General features: G+C 42.0%; 2 protein-coding genes across 4 annotated transcripts; both read left to right on the forward strand.

Moving 5' to 3' along the window:
- Nucleotides 1-179: 179 nt before the first annotated feature.
- On the forward strand, nucleotides 180-5,523 carry gpd1b (glycerol-3-phosphate dehydrogenase 1b). The gene is made up of 8 exons (XM_069691051.1): nucleotides 180-302; nucleotides 1,687-1,864; nucleotides 1,990-2,130; nucleotides 2,240-2,378; nucleotides 2,962-3,074; nucleotides 3,510-3,746; nucleotides 3,833-3,939; nucleotides 4,545-5,523. Exons 1-8 carry the CDS (start codon nucleotides 259-261, stop codon nucleotides 4,639-4,641), a joined length of 1,056 nt encoding a protein of 351 aa, XP_069547152.1. The 5' UTR covers nucleotides 180-258; the 3' UTR covers nucleotides 4,642-5,523.
- Nucleotides 5,524-7,246: 1,723 nt separating this feature from the next.
- cers5 (ceramide synthase 5) lies at nucleotides 7,247-24,607 on the forward strand. 3 transcript variants are annotated; one of them, XR_011310601.1, is made up of 11 exons: nucleotides 7,247-7,465; nucleotides 14,355-14,460; nucleotides 15,505-15,635; nucleotides 15,906-15,963; nucleotides 16,115-16,165; nucleotides 16,895-16,987; nucleotides 19,813-19,941; nucleotides 20,515-20,621; nucleotides 21,559-21,715; nucleotides 22,610-22,758; nucleotides 24,176-24,257. XR_011310601.1 is itself a non-coding variant. In XM_069691093.1 (10 exons), exons 1-10 carry the CDS (start codon nucleotides 7,293-7,295, stop codon nucleotides 24,338-24,340), a joined length of 1,170 nt encoding a protein of 389 aa, XP_069547194.1. In that variant the 5' UTR covers nucleotides 7,247-7,292; the 3' UTR covers nucleotides 24,341-24,607. The 3 variants fall into 3 exon arrangements, 2 of the variants coding, with proteins under 2 accessions (XP_069547194.1, XP_069547195.1); XM_069691093.1 differs by lacking the exon at nucleotides 22,610-22,758 and having other exon boundaries at nucleotides 24,176-24,607; XM_069691094.1 differs by lacking the exons at nucleotides 16,895-16,987; nucleotides 22,610-22,758 and having other exon boundaries at nucleotides 24,176-24,607.
- The last annotated feature ends 321 nt before the right edge of the window (nucleotides 24,608-24,928 follow it).

Genomic DNA, 24,928 nt, shown 5'->3' on the forward strand with positions numbered 1-24,928 from the left:
TCAGTGAGTTGTAATCGATGTTAACTTGTTCTCCCGGTCGTTTCTCCTCTTGACATGTAAAAGACTTTTTGTAAAGCTCGTAGAAAGTTCCGCTCCTGGATCCTGAAGTGTCCTGTTCCCCTCCCGAGAGCTTTGACAGAGCTGCAGGCCAACCCTGAGGAGAGGGTGTGCCTGAGACCCAGCTGCGCGTCCGGTATAAATACAGTGTCCCCCGGCTTCAGTTTTGTCTTCAGCTCCGTCTGGAAGTTCAGAAACACGATGGCAGCGCCGAAGAAAGTCTGTGTGATCGGCTCTGGTAACTGGTGAGTGAAGAGTTTCAGTGTATGTAAATCACCTTTGATGCACTTTAGGAAGTAGGAAACCTCTTTGGCTGCAGGAGGCTTCGTTAGTGGTGCGAAATATTAAACCTACAGTCACCATGTGTGTGGATTTGGTGTGAACGGAGACTAAACGTTGGCAAACATGCGAGCCAGAGGGCAACTTTAGCCTTTTGTTAGAGCGGATTAATGATTCATGAAGTTCACCAACCCGCCGTGCTGTTTTGTTTTTTGACAGTAGAGTGGAGCTTTTTCTCAAACTGACTCCCTGAACATGACGATGTTTGGTGCTCCTTCATCAAAGAGGCATGAAATATCTTTTATTTTCCTGCACCGTGTAAGCTGAATCAGCCCTCTGGTGATGTTGAGGTCCGTCGGGCAGCGTGACGTTTAGTTTATCAGTGCTGGAAGCAGCATGTCTTCTCCATTATATTTAATATTGTACTGCGGGTAAAGTAATAGTACGTATTGTTGCAAAATGCAATTTAAGCATTTAAAGCAATACTCGTGCAATATTTCACGATTATTACTGATGCAGTTGAGCTGCATTTTACTGGTGGAAAGAAGAAGCATGTAGGGCTTTTAAATCAAAACTAACATTTCCCTCTGATTAGTGGAGTAGAAGTAAAAAGCATTTTAGTGTACTTAAAGTACGTCTGTAAGTAGCTTATATGCTATTAGAAGCTCAAATGACTGATATGTAATCTTGATATATGACCATTAGAAGGGATTTCTCTCAGCTCATGTTTAAGACAACTGGTCTTTGAATGAGACCTCCTGCTTAAATAATGAAAATGAAATGTTAAATAATGGTCCACAGGTTTACATTTTCCACCTCTTCTTATCTGGAAAAGCATTTAAACTATTTAAGTAATGCGAGGGTAAATATCTCCAGTCCAGTCCAGACTGAAGAATGCAGGTCCATGAGTCAACTGGTGGTAGTTCTCTTACAGGGAAATGTGGAAATACATTATTTTAAGTCTTTAAATGAATAATGGACAGTAATGAAGATTTTATTGTTTCTTACAAATTGCTGTTCATAGCTGTGGTCACCATAAAAGCCCCTTAACATCAGCAATAGCTGATATGAAGAACATTTTCTGATGTAAAATTACACCAGTTAAAAGTTCAGTTTTAGTCAAAGCAATAATAGACAATTCATGTATTTTTTTAGCTTAAAATACATCAACCTTTTGGGCAACTCTTTCTTCCAAAGTCACTGCAGCGCCACATCAGAACTAAGTCAACACGAGTCATTTACATTTCACAGAAGAACACAGAGGACAGTTAACTTTTATTGGGGGGAAACAGATTCATTCAGTCGTGATCCTGATGGCACAGTGATTATCGTGTCTCATCATGTCCACAGGGGCTCCGCCATTGCAAAGATTTTGGGTGCCAACGCTGCCAAGTATGACAAGTTTGACACCACAGTGAACATGTGGGTGTTCGAGGAGACGGTGAACGGACGCAAGCTCACAGAAATCATCAACACAGACCATGAAAATGTGAAATATCTGCCCGGTCACAAGCTGCCCCCCAACGTGGTGAGCATCCATCGATTGTTTATCGAGTGAAGACGACGTGATGTAGAACTTGTGGGCTGTGATCTCTCTCTCTTTGGTGATGACATGTGATTGAAGTCCCACCCCGACTTCTCTCTTTTCATCAGCTGGCTGTTCCCGACTTGGCTGAGTCCGTGAAAGGAGCCGACATCCTGATCTTTGTGGTGCCTCACCAGTTCATTGTGAGAGTGTGCGACACCATCAAAGACCACGTAAAGAAGGACGCTGTAGGAATGTCTCTCATCAAGGTAACATTCTCCTCACTGAAACGCACTGCACTAAAAAGCACGAGAAGTATCTTTTAATTAGGCATTAGGACTTTTGAGCAACTGTTTTATACGACTCTTTTTGCTCCAGGGTGTCGATGCGGGTCCAGAGGGTCTGAAGCTGATCTCAGAGGTCATCCGAGCGAAACTGGGCATCACCGTGACAGTCCTCATGGGTGCAAACATCGCCAACGAGGTCGCTGACGAGAAGTTCTGCGAAACAACTATCGGTATGGAGTTTACTTCTCCAATAAAATAACCAACAGATGTGTTAAAATGGCATTAAAATGACTGAAGTCAGCAGAGCACTGTAATGTGAATGTATACAAAGCTTACACGATCAACCAACTATTAAAAGTCTGTAAATGTTTTTATTTTTTTTTAAACTGGATATTGACATTAATTTGGAGTGAGACTTAATCATATTTAAAAAAAATGATCAGAGTATCATCAAACACGGGCCCTAAATTTTCCAATAATTTGCATCTCTATTTTATGCCCCATAAACACATCACTAGATGTTTTTTTGAGCCATCTGGTCGATTAAAGAAAAAGTGTGGAGTTAATATCATTTGCATATAGAGTGGCTTCAGTTTGTTTAATACACAGTCTGCAGCACACAGAATGTAGCACATAGTGCCTTAAAAATTATTATTATTATTATTATTTTTTTTGGATTAAATGTTATTTTAACAGGACTTTGATTCTTGTTTTGCGCTCTGTTTCTAAAAACATACGTTTTATTATTTGCTATGGTATAAATTGCATTATGGAAGCTGGTGCTGATGATCTGAAGGGTATTTTTGGACGTAGGCTGCAAAGACAAAGCCCATGGGCCGCTGCTGAAGGAGCTGATGCAGACCAGCAACTTCCGCGTGACTGTGGTGGAGGAGTCCGACGTTGTGGAGATCTGCGGGGCGCTCAAGGTTTTTCCTCCTCCACCAAACGAATCCCATCACCAACTAATATGTGCTCGAGGGCTTGAAATGCATTGTTAACACTTGTCAGTCTAATTACAAAACAATCTTTTTCAGTTTAATATTTGTGGACAAAACCTGTCAAGTAAAAACTAGTTTAAATCTGTGTATCCATAGCATACCAATACCAATACTACATTCAATTTTTCCCTAATTTGTGAGTTTAGTTAAACACAGACATAACCTTCAACATGTTCATCAAAAAACACCAATGAGGTAAATCAAACAAACTCTCCTGGCTGACAGTTTAAAGTGTCTATAAAGTGAAGATGATGGTTGTTCTAAAGTCTCTCTTATTTAAACAGTTAAATTGATCGTGCACCATACAATCCCAGCATTATTATTATTTATTTTTTTTTTTTTAAACCTTCATCGTCTCTGCAGAACATCGTGGCGGTAGGAGCAGGTTTCTGTGATGGCCTGGGATTCGGCGACAACACCAAGGCAGCGGTGATCCGTCTCGGCCTGATGGAGATGATTGCCTTTGCCAGGGTCTTCTGCACAGACTGCCCCGTCTCCCCCACCACCTTCCTGGAGAGCTGCGGCGTCGCTGACCTCATCACAACCTGCTACGGTGGACGCAACCGCAAGGTCGGAGAGGCATTCGCCAAAACAGGAAAAGTATGGAACAGCTTTTGTCCTCCTCGTGTCTCTCTTTGATGATGACTTAACCACGCGGGTGTGACTCTGAGCAACTTTCTGTTTAGACCATCGAGCAGTTAGAGAACGAAATGCTGAACGGGCAGAAGCTCCAAGGTCCAGCAACGGCAACCGAGGTCCACCAAATCCTGAAACAGAAGAACATGGTGGAAAAGTGAGTCTGTCTCATAATCACCATCAACACCGCTCTCATGCCTGTTTGATATCTATGAAGCCACTGTCAGCAGCCAGTGAGCTCAGCTTAGCATAACAACTGGAAGCAGGGGGTAACAGCCAGCGAGGCTCAGACCAAAGGGAGCAAAATCCACGTCTCGTAGGGGGCGGCTGTGAGTCAGACGATACAGCAGTTGGCGGTTCAATACCCAGTTCCTACTATCTACTTGCCGAAGCGTCCTCGGGCAAGACGAGGAGCCCCGAGTTGCTCCCAGTGGCAGACGAGCACCTTACATGGAAGCTCTGTCGCTATTGGTGAGTATGTGTGAATGGGTGGCAAAAATTGTAAATCGCTTTGTCGAGAGGACGTACATTTTCTATACCAGCACCCTTGAATCTCACTTAATGATCTGCTATATTCTGTTTGTTAGCTCTTTCCCCCCACCTCCCCATTTCCAGTCTTTATGCCAAGCCAAGAGGCTGCTGGCGGCAGCTTTATATTTTAGCGCACAGACATGAGTGATATCAACCTCTAAGCAGGATTAAGCTTATTTCTGATTCCAAACTATTTCTTCAATAACCTCCATCATTCTCTCTCCCCTCCAGGTTTCCTCTCTTCACTGCCGTTTATCAGATCTGCTTCAACAGCCACCCAGTCACAGAGTTCATCAAGTGTTTGCAAAACCACCCAGAGCACATGTGAAGGACCGACCTCGGACTGATGAATGGATGGAAATTGGGAAAGACTTTTTACACCAGAGCCACTGAATACTGAAAGAGTTTATAGCGGGGGCAAACTGGGTGAGGCTTGTGGATAAATCCTGGCTCCTCTTTTGTTTGAGTCTCAAACAGAGACGAGAAAAAAACAGAGCAGAGTTGCCCCCCCGACTCCCTGAGCTGCTGCGTTGACCTGCTGTTAATACATTATGTTCATCACAAAACACGCATAACTTAAACAAAACAGACAAGGTAGGTTTTTACTGATTGTAATTTAATTATTAAGTCTTAAAAGTTTAAAGAATTTGAATTACTCTGCCTTACACAACACACAAACCGTGACCCGAATGTTAAGAAATGTTACATAATTCCTTCAGTAAAAGTGCCTTCTCACTGAGGTATAGTTCCCTCTGTCAAACACAGAAATGAACAAAAGACAGTCCCCACTCCCACCATATGTTACTTTTCATTCGGACGTCGTAAAATGTAACTACTAACTTTACAAGAGTAATATTTTGGAATAAATTATTGAACTCATTTTTGTATTTGTTAAATGTTTTCAGCTCGCTGATGTCCGTCTGCAGGATACACTCGTACGCACTCAAGCAGCAGCCTCTCTGTAATCCGACCTCCGCTCAGCCTGGCTGCCACCCTAAACTCTTCACCTTTACCATTTTCTAGAGCGTCTACTTTGCCCTTTATTTAAGTGCACGTCCTGTCTTAGACGCTGTCCTCCGAGGTGATGTTCAACTTGTGCTGTAATCAACTCGGTGCCCTCATTAATGCCTTCATATGGAAACAATCTTTCCTTGTGTTTTCCAACCCTCTTGATTAATTAAACATCTCTGTAGACGCAGTCGCAGCCATCTCTCCGTCTCCGTTTGGAAACGTATCCGATCAGTGCTCAGTCCCTTTGAGTCCGTGTGTTTCCTCTTGAAATTAAAGTCTGCACATCTTGCCCCAGCAAGTATTCGAATTTATAAAACACCAAAGCAAAAATTCTCTCCATGCTCATCCTTTGATCACACAAATGTGCCTTGTTTTTCATATATATCAGCCTGGTTCTCTCAGTTTCATGCTGGACTGTGAAGTTACATCAGTGGCCACTTTTTTAATACTGGATTCCCTCGCTGAAATCTCTTGCATAGTTATTGAGTCAACTGCGCTGTGAGATATCTAATAATAACACACTCCAAAGGGACAAATGTCCATCTATAATTAGACAGCGGACAGCGCTGCAGCTGCCTCATTCATGCATAACAACACAGATGAATGGATGCTCTCTTTTAAAACACGGTCATGTTTGAGGAGTTTGAAAATGTTGAGCATCACGCGTACCTGTGTTTCCACTTACAACAATAGACTGGAAAGGAGGACTGACACTGAGAACATAAAGGGGATGAGCACACACGGTTTCTGAGAAAACGTATGCGACAAGATGCTGTGGTCGTGAGTGCCATCTACTGTGCTGTGGTCTGTTGGGGGAGTATCAGTGACAGAGATACCAGCTGGATCAATAATATCTACATCTATCTATCTATCTATCCATCCATCCATCCATCCATCCATCCATCCATCTAGCTACCATACAAATCCTAAGGTATTTTACTTTTGCGTAATTTGATTTTTTTTTCTTCAGTTTTTGAATATCTTAAATGAATAAAAACAGAGATTTATAATGATTTCGAGAGAGATGCACCTTGTCAGAAAGAAAATAGCCTCTGTTGAGTAGATCAAGACGTTACATCATATTTCTTGAAAATGTGTAGTTGTAATACATCCTTTGACCAGTTGGGCGTGCAATAGCACCAAATCACAAGCTCACCGCTCCCGTCAATTTGATCTTGCCTTTGAGATAACCCCGTATTACCGAGTGGAAGTTGTTAAATTTCACAAGGTATATAACTACAACTAAAACAATAAAAGTATATGACTACAGCCTGGCCCATACAGTAAAACTGAAGAGAGATGGATGCCATCCATGCATTGAAGCCATCCCTTCAGTGGGGGGGGGGGCTCGCCTCACTTCCTCAATTCCAGTCGTTATCTCGGGGCGGCAGCCAAGACCTGTCAAGTTATCCGGCGACAGCCATAAATAACAGGAAGCAGATCTCCATTAGCTTCAAGATAATGATAATGATAATAATAATAATGATAATAATATTTTTTTTCTCATGAAAATAGTTCATGTTGGTTGCAAGTTTGGAGAACGGCATTCTGCTTCTTTCTTTCTTTTTTTTTTCTTTTTTTTAAAGAGAACAGTCTCCAGCAGTAACACAAAGTATCCAAATCAACAGCGCTACTTTAACTTTTCTTACTGAATTCAAAATGAATACTTTTGCTCAGTAACGTTGCGTGTAACGTTTTGTATCGTGTCAATGACTGCAACAATGACTACTGTAAATGATTCATAATCTTACTTTGAAAATCTCAGCGGAAGTTTGTTTCCTCTTTTGGGCGTCTTCGCTCTGGTGCGGCAAAGTTGAGTGCGGCCAGTCATCATAGAGAAGTGACACGGGGGGGGGGGGACAAGGGGAAACGTCCAACAAGTTTCACAAATCCTTTTTTTTTTTTTTTTAAATTTTAGATAAGAAACGGATTTGTTCCATCTATCCGGGGACAGGAGCGCCGTCAAACATGGCTGCTCTTTCAGCCTGGTTCTGGAACGAACGGTTCTGGCTGCCTCACAATGTTACCTGGGCGGATCTGGCGGACCCAGCTCCCGGGGTGGAGTATCCTAAAGCTGCACACTTGTTTGCTGCCTTGCCGCTGGCTTTGGGGATTTTCGGTGTCAGGATACTCTTCGAAAGGTTCGTGTTTTGCCACTCTTGTCGGGTGTATTCTCGTAAGTGAGCGGAAAAGTCCCCACAGTTACTTTTAACGGAGTTTTTTTTTTTTTTTTTTTCCCCCAACCAGGAGAAGGATGGGTTAGCTAACTGTGTGTGTGTGTGTGTGTGTGTGTGTGTGTGTGTGTGTGTGTGTGTGTCTTCAAGTGTGTGTTAAGTCAGGATTTCCCCTTTTTTTTTTTTTTTTTTTCCTCATATCAAACACCACATTATCCTTGTTGTCGGTGGTTCGGCTACAAAACGTCTGTCTTAACTGTACTTGTATTATCTTTCTCTCCTTTGTTTTAAGACACATTCATGTTCCGACATTGACTTAAACATCCTCTCAGCCTACTACCAGCAGTCGCAACAAAACTCAAGTGGGATTTTTGCCGTCTAACTCCCTCTCACAACTCATTTCAGGGGTCTTTTTTGGGGGGGGACCCCGAGACCGACCGACTACCTCAATTAAACGGACTGATAATGAATCCGCCGATGCGTCTTTAGTTGACTTTCACGGATTCAAGCCTTGTAGGAAGTGCTGCCTCTTCCCTGCTCCTGTGAAACCGCCACATCTGCTCGTCACATGAATAAAGGCGCCCATCCTGTCCTGTGCAAAAGTTTACCTTTTGTCCAGGCTGTCTTATCGGAGAAGGCATCAACACACACACACACGCACACGCACGCACGCTAGTGCGCTCCATGTTTGGATGCTGGCCAGCTGCAGGCCTCGCTGCACCACCGAGCACAAAATGTCTCGGAGGTATTTGTGTCCTTTGTCCAACCAGAGCAGCGGGTTTTCATCATTTGTTTGAATATCGCTGCATAGTTGAGATGGTGTGAAGCTATCTCGGTCGTTGGCCTGACCTTCTTCCTCAAATACAGATAAGGCTAGTCCAAACTCACTGCCATACTATATAATACTGATAAGAAACAAAGCAGCGGCCGTGAGTGTGAGGCAATGTTGGCGTTTCCTTTCACCTCAGTTCAGCCTGCTGTCACAGACGAGCGACCCGCTGGCAGGCCGTGATCCTCAGGAGATGCTCGGTCGACGCAGTTTTTGGGTGCTGTTTAGCCCGTCGTTCCGGGGGAGGAAGGTCCTGGAGGTCCTGAAGATGGAGACCCACGGGGTCCAGCTAAACAACACCAGGTGTAAAGAACACGAGTCCCCGTTGACTGACCCGAAATGAGTTATCCACTGACCCTCGGACCGGCAACAGGAAAACTTTGTGTTCACTGGCTCAAATTTTGACTACGGCATTGAATAGGATGGTTTCACTAAAGTCAACATACTTGGCTTAAAGTTTTCCGAAACAGAATTTGACACATTAATGGGAAGTTTAGCGTTTACATAATCCAAATCAATTTCTGACTAATCCGTAATGAGGGTCTGTACTGTGCACATACTTCAGGACAGCAGCATCAGAGGAGACCTGAACTGTACATAAAGACTTTTTTTTTTCACACCGTGAATGCAGAAGTTGTTATTGTTTTGATATCTCTGCTGAGGTTGCATGAATGTAATGAAGAACTTTGATTTGTCAAGTATTCACTGGATAATCATAAAACAGACATTTGTATCTGGATATTTTATTTGTGAAGGGTCTCACAATTGATTTCACTCTATCACAAATACATACAGGGTATTTGAACAGTGTAGACCACCATTTATTTGATTGGATCACGCTAAGGTGCAGCTCTGTTCTCATCAGCGCTTGACTGACTGTCGGTGACCGTTAATTATTTTTCATTGCGACTTAAAGACTGGTGTTCACCGACATGCCGTGTTGTTTCTTTTGTTAGCAGCCTAAAAGGCTATAAAAAAAAAGAAGTTATTTGAGCAAGGTTCACCTGATGATAAAAGAGCAAAGGAATCATTATTACCCAGTGTGTATTGTGACCTTTAAAGTTATTTTACACAAAAAAGCAAAACAACTTCAAAGAACTTTCCCAAAAAATGAATGTCCAAGAATATTTCTGATTTTAAAAGTTAAACCAGCCACATTGTGATTTGCGTTTTCCACAGTAGGTCTCGAGTCCTGGGAAGATAAAGAAAATGAGTCCCCTTGCATATCAGAAGTATGTCTGTCTGAAAATCCATCTGGATGTCGTCCTCTGTAAAAATGGACAACACGCCTGTGTTCTCAGCCTGCTTCAAGTTGATAAGCATCGGCTTCAACCTGCAAGCAAATCAACATATTGGCAGTTGCAGGTTTTCACAAAGACTTACTGTATTAAAATGCTGCGCCAGTTTTGCAAGCCCCGCCCCAAAACGTTCTTGAAACCTCAGCCAGAGGGTAAAGAAATCTCCCGGGACTTCATTTAGACCCCGGTTCCTCTGGTGGAAATGTGACTGAACTGAGGTCGTCAAAGGGTCCCTGCGGTTGAAATTCATCGTATAGCGGTGTGACAACGAACAGAAACATACATCAGGAACTGCACCTCTGTTGTTACTCATGATATATAGAAACACACAGGCAACCGGGCCAGAGTCTCTGTAGTAGTGAATATAAGTCTTAAAATACCGTTGCTTCTCACCGGGTACCCCCGAGCACGGCGTCAGGCTTTGTAACTTTTTTTTTTTTTTTAACACGGTCCAGCGGCTGTAAGTAAGGAGCAAAACAGATATCAGACGTGTCGGAGGGGAGATACTGAGGTGTTCGATAAGATGCGCCCGGCGCTGAGCCGCCTGTCTCACGAGGGCCTGGTCCGATTGCGGGGGTGATGTTATCAGAGAGCATTTACTCTCTTTACTCTCTGTCACTTCTCGACACTCCTCGACACCCCAGCCGGCCGACGGACTCGTTCATTTATTCATCAGAAGAAAGCATCACGCCACAGCTTGAGTTCCTACTCCTCTGCATGCAGAGCTTAAACACAGGCTGCGGGTGTTTAGCGCTCACACAGTGCACCTAATATCTCACGCGCACACACACACACACAAACATGCACACACTGTGCTCATACATGCGTCTGCAGGAAGAGGTTCACACGGTCACATTGACAAGGTCTCAGACACATCCTGCCACAAACCAGTTTTGTTTCTTGGCCTAATTTTACTCTTGCTTCCCTTGGTGCTAAAAAAAAATTATTATTTTTTTTTTTATCTTTCTTCTTCCTTCTGTCGTCACATTTCAGATTCAAATCAAACAATGTTAATGACCTCGGACGCATGTTGCTCTCGCGGGTATTCTAACAATCCATCAGGTGACTGTTGTTTCCCTGACGACGAGATATTTCAATACTCTCACTGTTGACTCATTATTGTATGTGGTCATTTCTATGCCTCCGGTGACAGCTGTGGTCGCAGGCAGTGTGTTTTTGGATTATCCGTCCGTCTGTCCCACTCTCGAGGGAATTTCTGCAAATTTGGCACAATTAGCCACTTGGACTCCAGGAAAAACTGATTCGAATTTGGTGCTCATAGGTCAAAGGTCGAGTTTACTGCGACCTCCCAAAATGTATTTGTAGCCGTAACTCAATAATTCATCATCTAATTATGGCAAAATTGCACACAAATGTCCAGTAGGAGAAAAAGATGAAGTGATGACGTTTTATATCCATAAGGTAAAAGGTCAACGTCACTGTGACCTCATAATGTTCTGCAAAAACACTTTTCTGGCTATTATTCAGTGCCGTAACTCCGAAGCAGAGCGAGAGATGGTGACCTTATTTCATCTTTATTTGGTTTCTGAATTGTCGACACTAATCTTGGGTGTCCACCTTGACCAGGCTCTTCGTTCTCGACAGGTTCGTTCTTGTCTGATCATAATCGTTGCTTTGTAAACGGGAGCAGCCGCGCTGTTTTGTGTGTGAAGGCCCGTGTAAGCTGTGTCATGAGTTGATCAGTGTCACGACTACAAACTGAGATGTGCGCGAGATTATAATTGGGCAGATTTTGTCTCGTGTGTCGTGTCCCATTTGACTGTTTCCTCATAAACAGGTCTTCTTAAGGCAGGTTGACACTGAAAACCAGATGTCGATGTGATGCATTATACATCCTCCTTGTGAGCTCTGTGTCTTGCCCATCTAATCTGGCGTTGTCTTCTCCACCAAGTCACGTTTCCACGGAGCTGTCCTTTTCTGTTTTCGAAGCGCAACGCTCCAGAGTTGATTCAAATGAAGGCCTCAATTACTTCCAGCACTGTGCTGTGAATAGATCGAACCCTGTGCCTCAGCCACGGCCCTGGGCATGGGACGTTTTCCAGCGTCAAGGTTGTATGTAGCCTGGTGCTCTTCCCCTCACAGCTGTCGGGGCTACCGGCGTCCTTGCACATAGACCACACCGAGCCTGTCTCCCGGTAACAGGCTTTGTGAACGTCGGGGTGGTTAGTTTGTGAGAAGTAACAGGGATGTTTTGACATTCGATATAAATAGATTAGCTTATGTCTCTCTTTTTTTTTTTAAATTTTTTTTTCCCCCCTGCTGTCGCAGCTGTTCGCAGATCAGCACTGCAGGTCCAGGCTTGCGTGAAATATTTTGTCGATTCATCCTCCTGCCCTGTTAGTAATGAATTTGAATGACGTGCTCGCAAGAGAAGCTTAACTGTTGCTTGTACCTGTGCTAATCTATTAATTTAACCACGTGATTGGATAATAGTGTAGTAGAGAGATTATTAGAGAGCTAAGGCAGGAACTGAAAGCCAAACCACCGAGTCAGTTCGGGGTGAATCAGAATGCGTCAGATTGGTGCCACCGTTGGGGTTTTATTCTATCAAAGTGCCAAACGGGATCACTGCATGTTGGCTTCGTTCGTTAAAAGTGTTTTATGCTCAGGTGCCCTTAAACAGTGACCTGTGGCTTGCCTTCAGCAATGTTTAACAGAATCATACCTCGGCCTATCTTGCCTAATGTCTCTGGATAAAGCGCTTTGTTTTGTTCATTGGCACCTCAGTGCCACAGAGTCATTGCCCCGCTGTGGCTTTGGCCCAGTTTACTCTTAGTGTCATGAAACCTCTTTGGTTTGTGAAGGAAGTGAAACTGCTCTTCAAAGTTCACTTAAAGAGCAACAAAAAAAAAAGAAAGAAAAAAAAAGTTGTTTTTAAGTGTATAATCACATGTAAGTTTGAAATATATCGTTGTGCTCTTTGAACTTTATGAATACAGGTTAATAAGCACCGTCTACTTTGAAGGGTGTGACATTTACATACCTCATCCACTTTAATCGACATACTTGTCATTGTTCGTAACTAAATGTCGCTTCAGGACAAGGAAAACAAAGCGCAGAGAGCTAAATATGCTTCTCGTAGAGGAGAAGGCAAATAAAAAACAGCTTGAATCGTTTCACGCCGGACAAAAGCCATTGATTTTTTTTTAATATATATATTTTTTTCCTGCTTTACTTTTTTAACGAAACACAATAGCTCAGGCAATTCAGTGGTAACTTGTAGATTCTCACCACCAGGACCAGTCTGTGAGCAAAGACAATTGCAGTTTCAACATGTAGAGAACTTTGCTACGGTGTGGTACTGGTTCACTTTTGCTGACATTGTATCTGCGGGACACGATATTCCCAAACTTCTGGAGTATTGTGGGACTTTGAGGAAATTGTGTTGATTCAAAAAAAAAAAAATTCCACTTAAATTTCATTTACAACTTGTTTTTATACCGTTTGATTTCATTGTTGGTTGTGCTTTCAACGTACATTCACAAGTCTTTTTTTTTTTTTTTTTTTTACAACCAGGCCAAAATGAAAAGTGAATCACAACCTTCTGCACATTTTTAAACATCGTGACAAATAACAGGAACGTTTGGGTTTAACTTATTCACTGACAAATCTGTTTTACTTGCATACAGATCTATTTCTTGGGCTTCCTTACAGAAACAAATCTGGGACTGAGTTCGTGAGCTTTACGTCCAGTTGACACTGATTTTTTTTTTTTTACTCCCAACGGTATCAGGCTTGGACCAGAGGAAGCAGCTTTCAAAATCACTGCGTCAACAAACCTACCACTACGTCGTCTGTGAAGATCCACGTTCACAGATTGCAGGAATGTTTTTCTTAAAGGGCTTCGGGATGATTTTGAGCAGCCACACTGACAGAGAGCAACCTTGTAAAAGATTGTTCAACATAGTTGTCATTCAAACTGACCAATTAACCTGTCTTGCTTTTTCATAACTCAAGGCTATGTTTCTGAAAATCAGGTTTAGTACTATGTACACACACCCATTGTGTCTGCGTGTCTGTCGCACTGGAGAGCAAAATCAGGTTTACTGTAGAAGTTTATTCTGCATCTCATTTGACGCAAGATTTGAACTGTGAAAAAGAAGGGCTGATCCCTGCTTTCCCTAAAATACACAATCATCCACACAATACATTTTAACCTCGCATAGAATAAGTCCCAGCAATCCCAACAGGTCAAAACAAGACCCGGCTTACAATAACTAGTAAGCCATTGTTTGTACATAGTTCCTGTGAGTAATACGTTTAAGCCATCTGTCAGCATGTGTCACGGTAAACCACTCGTCTTACCTGTTAAGTCCCCGCACGGCTTCGTTGTTTCCTCATTTGAGTCACGGTAAACTCAGCTCTTTTCACTGCTGATGGAGGCGGTTGAGTCACAATGCGGAGCAGATCTGCGGGTCATAATGAAGAAGACATCCCAGAATCACAGGTGATTTTAAGAAGCTCCCCCTCAGCCAGTTTTTGCTGCGTTTCATTCATTGCTAGGCGTATGAGACAAAACAAACCAACTCAAACAGAGAAAGAACCCTGGTTCAGGTTATACTATCTGATCACTGATTGAAAGATTTCAAATATTTGCAAAACTAGCCATGTACAGCACTTCAATTTTTTTTTTTTTTTTTTTTTAAAGAGCTTAGTGTGCATGTTTTAACATCAGCGAGTGACCCTCCATCTCTCACCTCTGTCACAGATTCATTGCCCAGGCCTGCGTCCGAAGTCTCCACATTCAGGCAGGCGTTGGAAGAAGAGCTCAGCCCAACGCAGTGCTGGAGAAAGTGTTTACATCCATCACGAAGGTTCGGACGTCTTTTCCTTTTTCTTTGAAGAAGCATTTATGTCCAGTGATATCAGCGATGTTTGATATTATGCCGCACGATTCACATAAACTCAAGACGGACGCCTGGTCACAAACTTAGTTGTGCGAAGGGTAAAGTTGCAGTGCCTCGACAAATATGACACTCACTATATCCATTTAACTTGGGTTTAATTACTGCAAACAGCAAACATGTTGGTTGACAGAATTCATCCATGTCTGCAAGGTCTTAGGTGTTTCTGTATTATTACACTAACTGGGATCTGTCAGAGCTTTCAGGGATATCTTAGTTTTCCAGTTATAATCTTGACCTTGAATTCGCTTTAAGAAAAGCAGCAGATTCTCCTATTTGAGAGACTGGAACTATAAAATCCAAATGCTCGACGCTTGTATTCAGATTTAAAAGAGTACATAATGTGTGTTAGACTATTAGTATCAACCACAGCAGGGGAGAAAACATCATTTGTGTCATTGCCAAAAAAAAATACTGGAGCATTTTACTCTGCCTCATTGGTCACATATTCGTTTTACAGTTTTAATGTAGCTGTTTCAAGGTGAAACAGTTCAACATGTTAAATGTTTGCTCTACATTTACAAGCTGGAAGTGGTATCATAACGTGAAATCAAACCCTGAGAAGCGCTCTACACTCTGCAAGACCAGTACAACACCTGTGAGTCGTGAAAACAGATACAGCGGAAATAAAAAACTAAAAAAAAAACAAACTCCTGGAGCTAAATGTTTTAGCATTTCACGTTCTATGAATGCCTACGGATGGAGTCATTTCTACAATGACTGAATGGGATTCAGAGGATCAACGTAGACGAATCATTGTTCCCAGAAACATGATATAAATTGCCATTGTTTAAACTGAAATTCCTGACGGAAAGAACTGGGAAGAAATGAAGTCGGGCAAAAGCGACTCCATTTTCATGGAGCTGTTCGCAGTTTTCACTGAAAATGTCCGCTGAAACTGTGTTTGTAATGATCAAACTAAGTTCTGTGTCGTTTCTCTCTCTGTCGCGACAGAATCCGGACTCTCGCCGTCTGGATGGCCTCTCCAAGCAGCTGGACTGGGAGGTGCGAAAGGTCCAGCGCTGGTTCAGACAACGCCGGAACCAAGATAAACCCAGCACACGCACCAAGTTCTGCGAGAGCATGTACGTTCATTCACCTTTAACCTCTCTGCAGGCCTGAGCACACTGTGGTTGTGTGTTTTTGTGCGGGTGTGGTCGAGTCTTCGTGAGGACGGGACTGAAAACCTTCTGATTATTTTCAAGGCCTGTTTCTGGTTTTGACTTGGATTTCAATTTTTAATCACAATATCCTCATGTTACGGTTAAGGGTCTCGGGTGATGCGTGTTTTGTAATGGACGTGATTGTTAATGTCTTTTTCTCTAAATTCAGATTTCCTTCTCTTTTACTTCAAGGTGGAGATTTACATTTTATTTGTGTATATTTACCTACGGGTTCCAGTTTCTGTGGCAGGTGAGCGCGCACACAGATGCACCTTTGAAACATAAAGTGACAAAGAAGGGGGAGAACATTTGTTGTTTGATTATCCGGTTACATCATCATAGATTATAGCATTTGCAAATGTTTGTCTTGCTAATGTACATTTTTCTTTATCTCTTTTTAGTCCCCTTGGCTGTGGGATACACGACATTGCTGGTACAGTTACCCCTATCAGGTATGATGCAGCTCTGATCTCCGTCTATAATAATCTTTAGTGCAATCCAATACAACAACAACACCAACTTCACCCTGAGAAAGTTATTCAAGAATTGAACCAACAATGCTAAGAACTAAACAGAACATTCATTGCATGTGATTGGACTGGATTAAATTACTTTGTACATCTGTGCTGAATAAACTGCTGCAGAGTTTTGCATTAGCATGAATGTAGCTATTGTTGACTCTTTTTTTTTTTTTTTTTTCTGTCACACAATACGCTCAAATAAAACAGCACAGAGTGTGACGGCAGAAACATTGTTTGTATTTATCTTTTTTTAATTTTTTTTTTTTTTACTACACTCTCTGTTCTTGAATAGATTAAAATGTGCCATAAAAAGCACTCTTGACAGGTATTAATAGCATAAAGATGTGGAAATCCTGTTAATATATGCAGAATGTCCATAGTTAGGTGGTTCCTCTAAATAGTGATTATGCGGATTGACACTGGACGCATCACCAGGCGTGACACAATTCAGTGGAAAGCCCAGCTTCTCACTCCTTACTGCTTAAGTAAACTTGGAAATGGTGATTCCCTGGGTCAGCATGTGTGTCGGGACCATCTGTAACACTGTTGAACGGCGGCGGTCACATGTCTGTCACGCTGCGTCCACTGCGGTTTATTTTGTTTGTAAAGATCTCATTTGAACTGACTCACTGAACCCGTCTCTGCTCTCTGCCTCTTCAGGTCATGACTCCAGGTCTTTATTACTACTACGTGACAGAACTGGCCTTCTACTGGTCACTAATGTTCTCCCAGTTCACCGACATTAAAAGGAAGGTGAGAGGAACACTGGTTCAGAGCCTGTTAGCTTAGACCACATTAGATACTCCACTGTTGCCACTCCCTGTCAAACATTTGTCAATATGTCTATTGTTCCTCATTTGGTTGTGCCAGACAGTGGCTGCATGTGTGAGGCAGAGTTGTTTTTTTTTTAAATCCATGAATTAAAGTCAAAGTGCATTAGGAACAAACCTGACTTGTAAGTTTGCACCGTTATAAGCTCTTCCAGTTCTTTTAATTTAGGCAGATCACATGCTTTTGTTTTTTCGTAGGGGGCGGGAGCTGTTGCCGCCCGGTCTGTGAATGCCTTGTGTTTTCAGCATGAGGGCACCCACTGTCATGTGATTGCAGGAAGGAGCAGGCCTAGGTCTATTAGCATTACAGACATTCCACAGACTGCAAAGCCTCTTAGAGTGGAAGTGTGTTGCAGCTGAAGACACTTTCCTTTCAATGTTTTACACGTTTTATACAGCAAATGTTTGGAATTTGATTACTTTTGAATTTGACCGCCTGATCTGGTTTCAAATTCAGGGTGATTGAATTTGTTTCTGATATGATATTCAGAGGCAGAAGCAGATGAAGCTTCTGCTGAGCTGATTATTAAGTTAGTGCCCTTTATTCATGTAGTGAAGGTCTCTCTTACCCTTTGCACTTTGCTCCCAACCAAGAAAAATATGTGTAAATATGTTGATTAAACGCATATCTGCAAACAAGAAAAAAGCTCCAGAAATCTAGTGTTTATTTTCAAAGTTAAATTACTCAAATGGGAGAAAATTGCCAGGTTTGAAGATCCTGTCAGAAAGATCCAAAATAACGACATCACTGTGCTGGGGGGGGGGGGGGATGCTGCTGTGTGTCCGTAGTTGGATACAGGTAGGACATGCAAGGCAAGGCAAGTTTATTTGTATAGCACATTTCAACAACAAGGCAATTCAAAGGGCTTCACATAAAACCATTAAAAGCATCAAAAGATAAGACAAAAGAAAAGGACATGTAAAAACAATTAAGAAACAACTACAATTATGTAACCATTACCGCCTTAAAAAAAAAAAAGGGGGGCCCTTATGTTAATATCACTTGACCTAAAGACTTCTGCCTTCCCTTCCCGGCAGACTGCTGCTGTCGGCTGTCAGATGCACATGTTTCTGCACTGTTAATCTTTCACCCAGTGAAGTCCTTCTGCCTTAATCGAGTGCTACCGTTGAGTCGGAATTTAGTTCAGTCCGGTTTTTAACTTTCTATTTCATCTTAAAGAGTGAACGTTGCCTGTTCAGTAAAAAAAAAAAAAAAAATGTCATGCAAATGTGATCTACCCTCTCGGATCAGTTTTTTTTATGTTTTATGTTTATGTTTTTTAAGCTCTGTAAAAGTACGACTGTGAACGTCATTGAAATCGGAGCAAAGTAAGCAGTAAGCAGATATGATACTGCACTCTATTTACTTTATGAACCTGTGGATGCACAACCCGCCTTTTCTTTCCACTTTATCACAGTTGACCTGAATAAATAGTTTTGACATCTGTATTGTTGTGATGTGGGAAAAGGTTATTTTTCAAAACACAGCTAATCACATCAGTATGTGTTTGATTTGAGTATAGGTTGTACATGTTGTTTATAATCAACTAAAAGCTCTTTTATGAAAGAATTATTGTTATTCCATGGAAATTGTCACATTTTTTGACATTTGAAAGGGCAAACATTTGATCTTCTTTGAATCAATGCCTACAGATGAAGATGGCACACTGTAAAAGAACAGCACCACAAAGACGTTTCGGTTTTTTTAATCCTTTATTCAACAAAATATCAATATATGTAATAATCTGTATTGGATAAAGTATGGACATGCTTGGCCACAGAATCTATTTTTGCCTGCTTTTAGCAGAAATAACTTGTTGTAGGTGTTTTGCATATTACTTTTTTTTTTTTTTTTTTTTTTGCATAAAAAAACAGTCTCTGACATCAGCTCACTAACGTTTTCCACCACTATTTAATTCAAAAATCCTTCAGGTGTGAGATGTTTAAAGGTTTTGTGTCATGATGTTTCAAATCCCACCACAGCATTTCACTGTCATTCAAATATTTTGTTCTTGACTTAGCTGTTCCATAACCATCCACTTAATCTTTGTTTGGTGGATTTGCATCCGTGTTTCCAGTTTAACTTCAGCTTTTAGACAGATGACCCCATATTATCTTCACGCAGATGCAGAATTTATTGTTAAATCAGTGACTGAAAGTCATGCAGTCCCCGAGGCTGCAAAGCAACCTCAAACAATAACATTTCCATCACTGCTTCACTCTTGGTATGAGGTTCCTCTCCTGAGAAGTTCTCTTTGGTTTGTGCCAAAGGTGTCTACTGTAACTGTGGCCAAACAAGCTCCATCTTTGAGCCATCTGGCCACAGTATATTATTCCAAAAGACCTGGTTTTGTCCTGTATGTTCATTGGCAAACGGTAGATTTGCTCCAATGTTCTTTTTGGACAGCAAAGACTTTTTCTTGACACGCCTCCAGTGCGGGTCAAAATTGAGCAATCTCCCTCTGATTGTAGACACGTGAACTTTCCCGCCGACAGCTAAAAAGGTGACCTGCAGATCCCGGAAGGAAAGTTTGAGGTTCTAGGAGATTTATTTTCGCATCGAACGATCTGCTTATGGGCTGAATTTTCTGGAGCCGCCCGAGTGGCAGTCGTTTGAAATCGACCTCACTTGGAGATGATTTTCCTTACAGCATTGGGCAGGACGACATCCACAGAGGCAAATATACAGGAGGGCATTTAGTCTGCATGTACAGTACTCTAACCAAATGTTTCCTTTTCATATTTCAGGACTTCCTCATCATGTTCATCCACCACCTGGCTACAGTCGGCCTGATCAGCTTCTCTTACGCCAACAACATGGCGCGAGTAGGGAGCCTCGTGATGTGCGTCCACGATGCCTCTGACTTCCTGCTAGAGGTCAGTAAGACACGGTGGTCACCGGGAAGCGTCATCTTCACACACCGATCACACTTTGCAGCATTCAGTTCCCTGAGAACTGCATGATTTTACATCACAGTACTTCACTTTACTTCTGGCGACAACAAGAGGCCCAGCACACCGTAATGTTTCACGTTCTCTTTTTATTCATTTTGTCTGTGTATGTCTGATGAAGTGACAGCTCTGTGTATGTCGTGGCTTAATGTCAAAACAATGTTTTGACACATCTGACATTGAACAGGAATTATTGCTGATATGCTGATAAAATAACACAAATAGGAAGTACAGGATAGATACAGTTGCCCATGACTACCGTTGAGCAGCCGCTGTTTTCACATTCAGTAGTTTCCTTTACTGTATTTCTTGTTCAGCAGCCTTTTTGCATAGCGGCGGCCGGCTTCCTTAAACAATGGAGATGAATTGTGATTGGCGTTTCGTGTTTTCAGTCACTTCCGGGTGGCTGAAGTTCAAACAGATTAAAAGTTCGAGCCGGAGAATTCACGACGGTGGAGCAAAACTGTTGTTCATTTCTGCTGTTTTCTTCCTCGACAGGCAGCCAAGCTGGCAAACTATGCCAAGTGCCAGCGGTTGTGTGACTTCCTCTTCATTGTGTTTAGTGTCGCATTCTTTATCACACGACTTGTTATATTTCCAATATGGTGAGTACCCTTTGACACCTGCAGCATCAGAATGAATCTTGTAGCTACTCTGCTGAATTATTTAGCTGCTTATTGATGCACAGCTGGTGTTTAGGAAGTATATTCTAGCTTTAGTTTGAGCTCAGGTAAGGAAGTGAATCGACATTTTCTTTGAGCTTTCTTCTTGTAAAGAACTGCTTGCAAAGGAAATATCATAATCATACCGTGCTTTGGTAACTGTAATTTCAGTATATATATTCAGTATATAAGCTGCCGTTAGTACCACTGGTCAAACACACACAGCCTGCACTCTGCAGTCATTCCACGTGTTCCAGGTGACCTGAGAACGAGAACTATTGTGCTCTGTTGCTTAGAAACAACTATAATGTGAAGCAGCGACCTCAGTTTTATGAACCACATGAGGCAAGCTTTCAGAACACCTCCTGATTCCTCATAGTTTCACTTCCTGTTCAGAGCGGTGAGATCTGTGCTGGCTTTCAGGCTGCTGTTTCGGTGGCTGTTCCTCGATAGAGACCTGGATGTTGCGGCTCAACCTCCAGAGAGAAAGACAATAGAGAACCTATCATTGGCGAAAGTAACCTGAGCAGCTATATTCAGTGTCTTAGTGTGGATGAGTGATAAAGCTAGTGTTGCCAGTGGAGCTACCTGGACTGAAATCCATACCCGTCCTGGGGGAGGTGGGTCTGTTGACAACCTCCTGTCAATCAGCCGGATTTAAAGGAAGACATGACCTCACCAAGCGTTCACCTGACATCACAGCACGTCTATGTTTCTCACCTGCTCAGTTGCCATTGGCTACAAATTAGGAATTACAATCTGCCCTTCAATAACCAGCCTCATTAAAAGCTTTATTGTGTGTGTGCGTGCGCGTATAAGATTACACTGTAAAAAGTCTTTCAACTTCCGTCTGTTAGTCTCCTTGTTTTCTTTTTGGCAGGGTTTTGAACTCCACTATGTTTGAGAGCTGGGACATAGTCGGGCCTTTTCCTTCCTGGTGGCTCTTCAACTTCTTACTGGCAGTCCTCCAAGTGCTGCACATCATCTGGTCCTACCTCATAGCCCGGATAGCGATCAAAGCCATGATGCGAGGCAAGGTAGGTCAGAGAGATGTGGTTTGTGGATTAAAGGAAATGATTGTCAGAAAATATTTTGACACTTTGTTTAGACAAAGTTAAAAAAAAAAAAAAAAACTAATTCAAGATCTGTTTTTTGTTGTTGTTTTGTGAGATAGGAAATTCAATATATTTGGAGGTGTGACGTTTAAAGACGTCACCTCTCAAAAACTGTATTCGTTTCGATTCCTTGACATTTTTGATTACCTGAAAGATTTCGCAGCTGATCCGTTTATTTTGGAAATAATGGTTAGTAACAGCCCTGCAGTAATGACCCCGGTGAGGAGTATTACACGCTATACAGCCCAACTTCTCCTGCAGAAGAGCAAAAAATAAAGTTGTGTTTCAGCTATTCTAACAATACGGACACGGTACAAGCACCTGTTTTACTTCTCTATCTCTGGCCTGTAAACTGCTTTTTTTTTTTTTTTTTTTCCTCCTTTAGTTTCCTTGTTAAGCTTCTGGTATTGAATCCTGCATAGTCCGATTTAAGAAGGTTTAGTTCAGGACAAAGTCTAAATTGGCCCAGATTTTTGTATTTTTCATTTATACTTTAAAACTTTTTGATGTCGGTGTTTAAGCAAAGATTTACAAAACTATGAATCCATCTTTAGACCAAACTTCTGCATCAACACAGGAATTTTTAAGATTTATTTTTGGACTATTGGGTTGATAACAATTCAATGAGTGTGGGAAGGACCACAGAGATTAGCACGTAAATAATATTCCCAACCAGGCATGCGCCTGTGATCGCAGCGTCTCTGGTGAAGTGTACAACATAACACCGCAGCTATATTTGGTGATGTGTTTGCTGCCTCTCCACTTTTTTTCCCCCCCTCCCTGTCTGTTCCTGACCGTGTCTCCTTCTCTCTGCAGACGCAGTTTGTTTCGTCTCCCTCTGGAATGAGAGAGGGAGATCCTGTCTTTCTGTCTGTCTTTGTCCAGTGAGCCCTACTCCGCTGCTCTCTCGCTTCTCTCCGTCTGCTCTGTCTGCTTGACAACTTTACCTTCTCTGGTCTTTGGCTGTAAGTTTCTGTTCACTCCCTTCTGCTGTGATTCCTTTCACAAATTTGAATTTCATCTGTCCCATCCGTTTCCATTTAGGACTCAGTGTAGTTTGCGATGGATTTAATTGGACAGCTGCTGCAGTAGATCGACACTTAGATTCAGCAGTAGGAGGAGAGCGGTAAATGATGAGTAATGTGGTGATAGTGTCATGAATGTCAGGTATGTCCAACTGTTTCTCATTAGCCAGGAACCATTGAAATTGTCCCACACCACCACCCTGTGGCACTTTTGATATAAAAATACTGCAACCATTAGACTAAAAACCAGTTTGCTTAAAACCTTCTTTTTTTTTTTTTTTTTTTTTTACTTTTAACTGCTCAATGTGAAGTATTATATCTCTTCAAAATTCTCCATCATCATCATCATCATCTGTCTATTCACTGTGAGCGTTTCAACCAACCAGAGGCTTTTCCTTCTCAGACCTTTTCTTTAGACTCAGAGGGTAAATTTAAGATGCAAAGATAGAAATAAGTAAGACAAATATACTACTTTGCCTCTGACCGTGAGCTCTTTCTAATTACTTACTCAGGCTATTATAATGTCACAGCTACTGACAGTATAGTGTAGATGTCCTAATGAAACTGTGTGTCTCCTTAACAGCCGCTAGAAGGCTCAAATGGACTCCAGTCATTGAATACACATTTTTGTCGATTTGTCTCTTTAGTATTGAGTGATCCCAGACCGGCTGTGCTTATAAACGAGAGCTTGATCTGTGCACTCTGCAGATGCTGCATGACATGAATTGTGGCTTTTAAAAATGGAATTTCCCTTCCTTCCCATCAGGAGGTGGAAAAACGCCTAATCCAGTCTTAAAAACACATAAATCTCTCCAGAACCATTCATGGTGAACATGACAAAATGGGGACGAAATATATTTTTTTTCATTTACAAAAAAATAACTTAAAACATGTTGGTAACTTCATATTTATAGACACAGATTAATAAAAAAAAAGATCTAATTTGATGAAATTCCAAATTTGTCAGCCGAAAAAAAGTCAGAAAACGTTAAGATATGAAAACCTCAGATGTAACGGAGCCCTAAAATGTTCAAATAATTTGTTCTCAAACTTTAGATGCCTTTGTCAAAACAAAGGATATGAAAAATGAATCCTTCTTGGCGTGACCCAAACGTTTAAGATAGAAAGTATTTTGAACTGTGAAAAAAATATAAATTTGTCCTTAAATATTTCTTGGACAAACAATGTAAAGAATCGCAGCATCTCCTGCTACAAAGGTCAACTTTAACCAATACTTCAAAATGATCGCCGATTTGAGTCACTTCAAAGTTCACTTTCACTATTTTCATGATCCTTTCATTTTTCTTCAGCGTAATAGCGAGTGTAATGACACAGGATCCTCTCATCTGTTATCTAGGTGTGCAACGATGTGCGCAGTGACATTGAGAGCAGCTCAGACGACGAGTCTGGCGTGCCCCCCGAAGACCACAAGACCATCCCTTACTCCCCTAAAGGAGAAAACGGCACAAATGGCCACTGTGCTGCCGCCAAAGCCCGAGTGCAGAACCACAGCAGCTTGTGACGTGGAGCCCGAGGACCCCCGCAGCTCGTCCCCGAGAGCTTTGTTTGTCTTACGACATTCCTGACGCGCGCACACACACACACACACACTACACTACACTGACAGTGAGTGCGCACAGATTCATTTGTTGGCTGACTTTTGATGGGTCTGCAGACGCTGACGTTGGCTGTGGAGAGCCGCGCGCTGACATGCAACTCCGGGGCCGACGTGTAAAAGCCGAGATGGGAATCGGGTGGTTTGCGTAGCCTCGTGTTGGGATTTATTTTGTGCCGAGTTTGGATGCAGATGTTGATACGTTTTAATGTTCTCTCCCAGTTTTATTGGTCAGATGAACTTGTCTATTTTTTTTTTTTTGTCTCGAAGGGTTAATTCACACTGGATTACACGGGCAGACATGTCACAGCAGGTCTCATGCATACAAATGACAATAATAATAATAATAATAATAATGTGATGGAGCTGTGGTTTTATCAGCTTTGAAAAGAAAGACACCTGCCCTGCGTGACAAGAAGCTCAATGCGCTCAAACGTTTCTACCCTTTGCAATTTCCTGTGGATTCACCTTTTAACCACATTGTTTGGCTACTTT

The sequence above is a fragment of the Brachyistius frenatus genome, unplaced genomic scaffold (genome assembly GCF_029030835.1).
Source record: "Brachyistius frenatus isolate BFR_SWC_R1_liver_20210118 unplaced genomic scaffold, ASM2903083v1 Contig_10, whole genome shotgun sequence".
NCBI classification, from domain to species: Eukaryota; Metazoa; Chordata; class Actinopteri; family Embiotocidae; genus Brachyistius; species Brachyistius frenatus.

Coding starts and splice junctions, on each gene's coding strand:
- cers5 (XM_069691093.1), top strand. CDS start 7,293: ATGGCTGCTCTTTCAGCCTGGTTCTGGAACGAACGGTTCTGGCTGCCT. Junction 14,461..15,504: donor TGTTTACATCCATCACGAAG/GTTCGGACGTCT, acceptor CTGTCGCGACAG/AATCCGGACTCTCGCCGTCT. Junction 16,988..19,812: donor TCACCGACATTAAAAGGAAG/GTGAGAGGAACA, acceptor TTCATATTTCAG/GACTTCCTCATCATGTTCAT.
- gpd1b (XM_069691051.1), top strand. CDS start 259: ATGGCAGCGCCGAAGAAAGTCTGTGTGATCGGCTCTGGTAACTG. Junction 2,379..2,961: donor GTTCTGCGAAACAACTATCG/GTATGGAGTTTA, acceptor TTTTGGACGTAG/GCTGCAAAGACAAAGCCCAT. Junction 3,075..3,509: donor AGATCTGCGGGGCGCTCAAG/GTTTTTCCTCCT, acceptor TCGTCTCTGCAG/AACATCGTGGCGGTAGGAGC.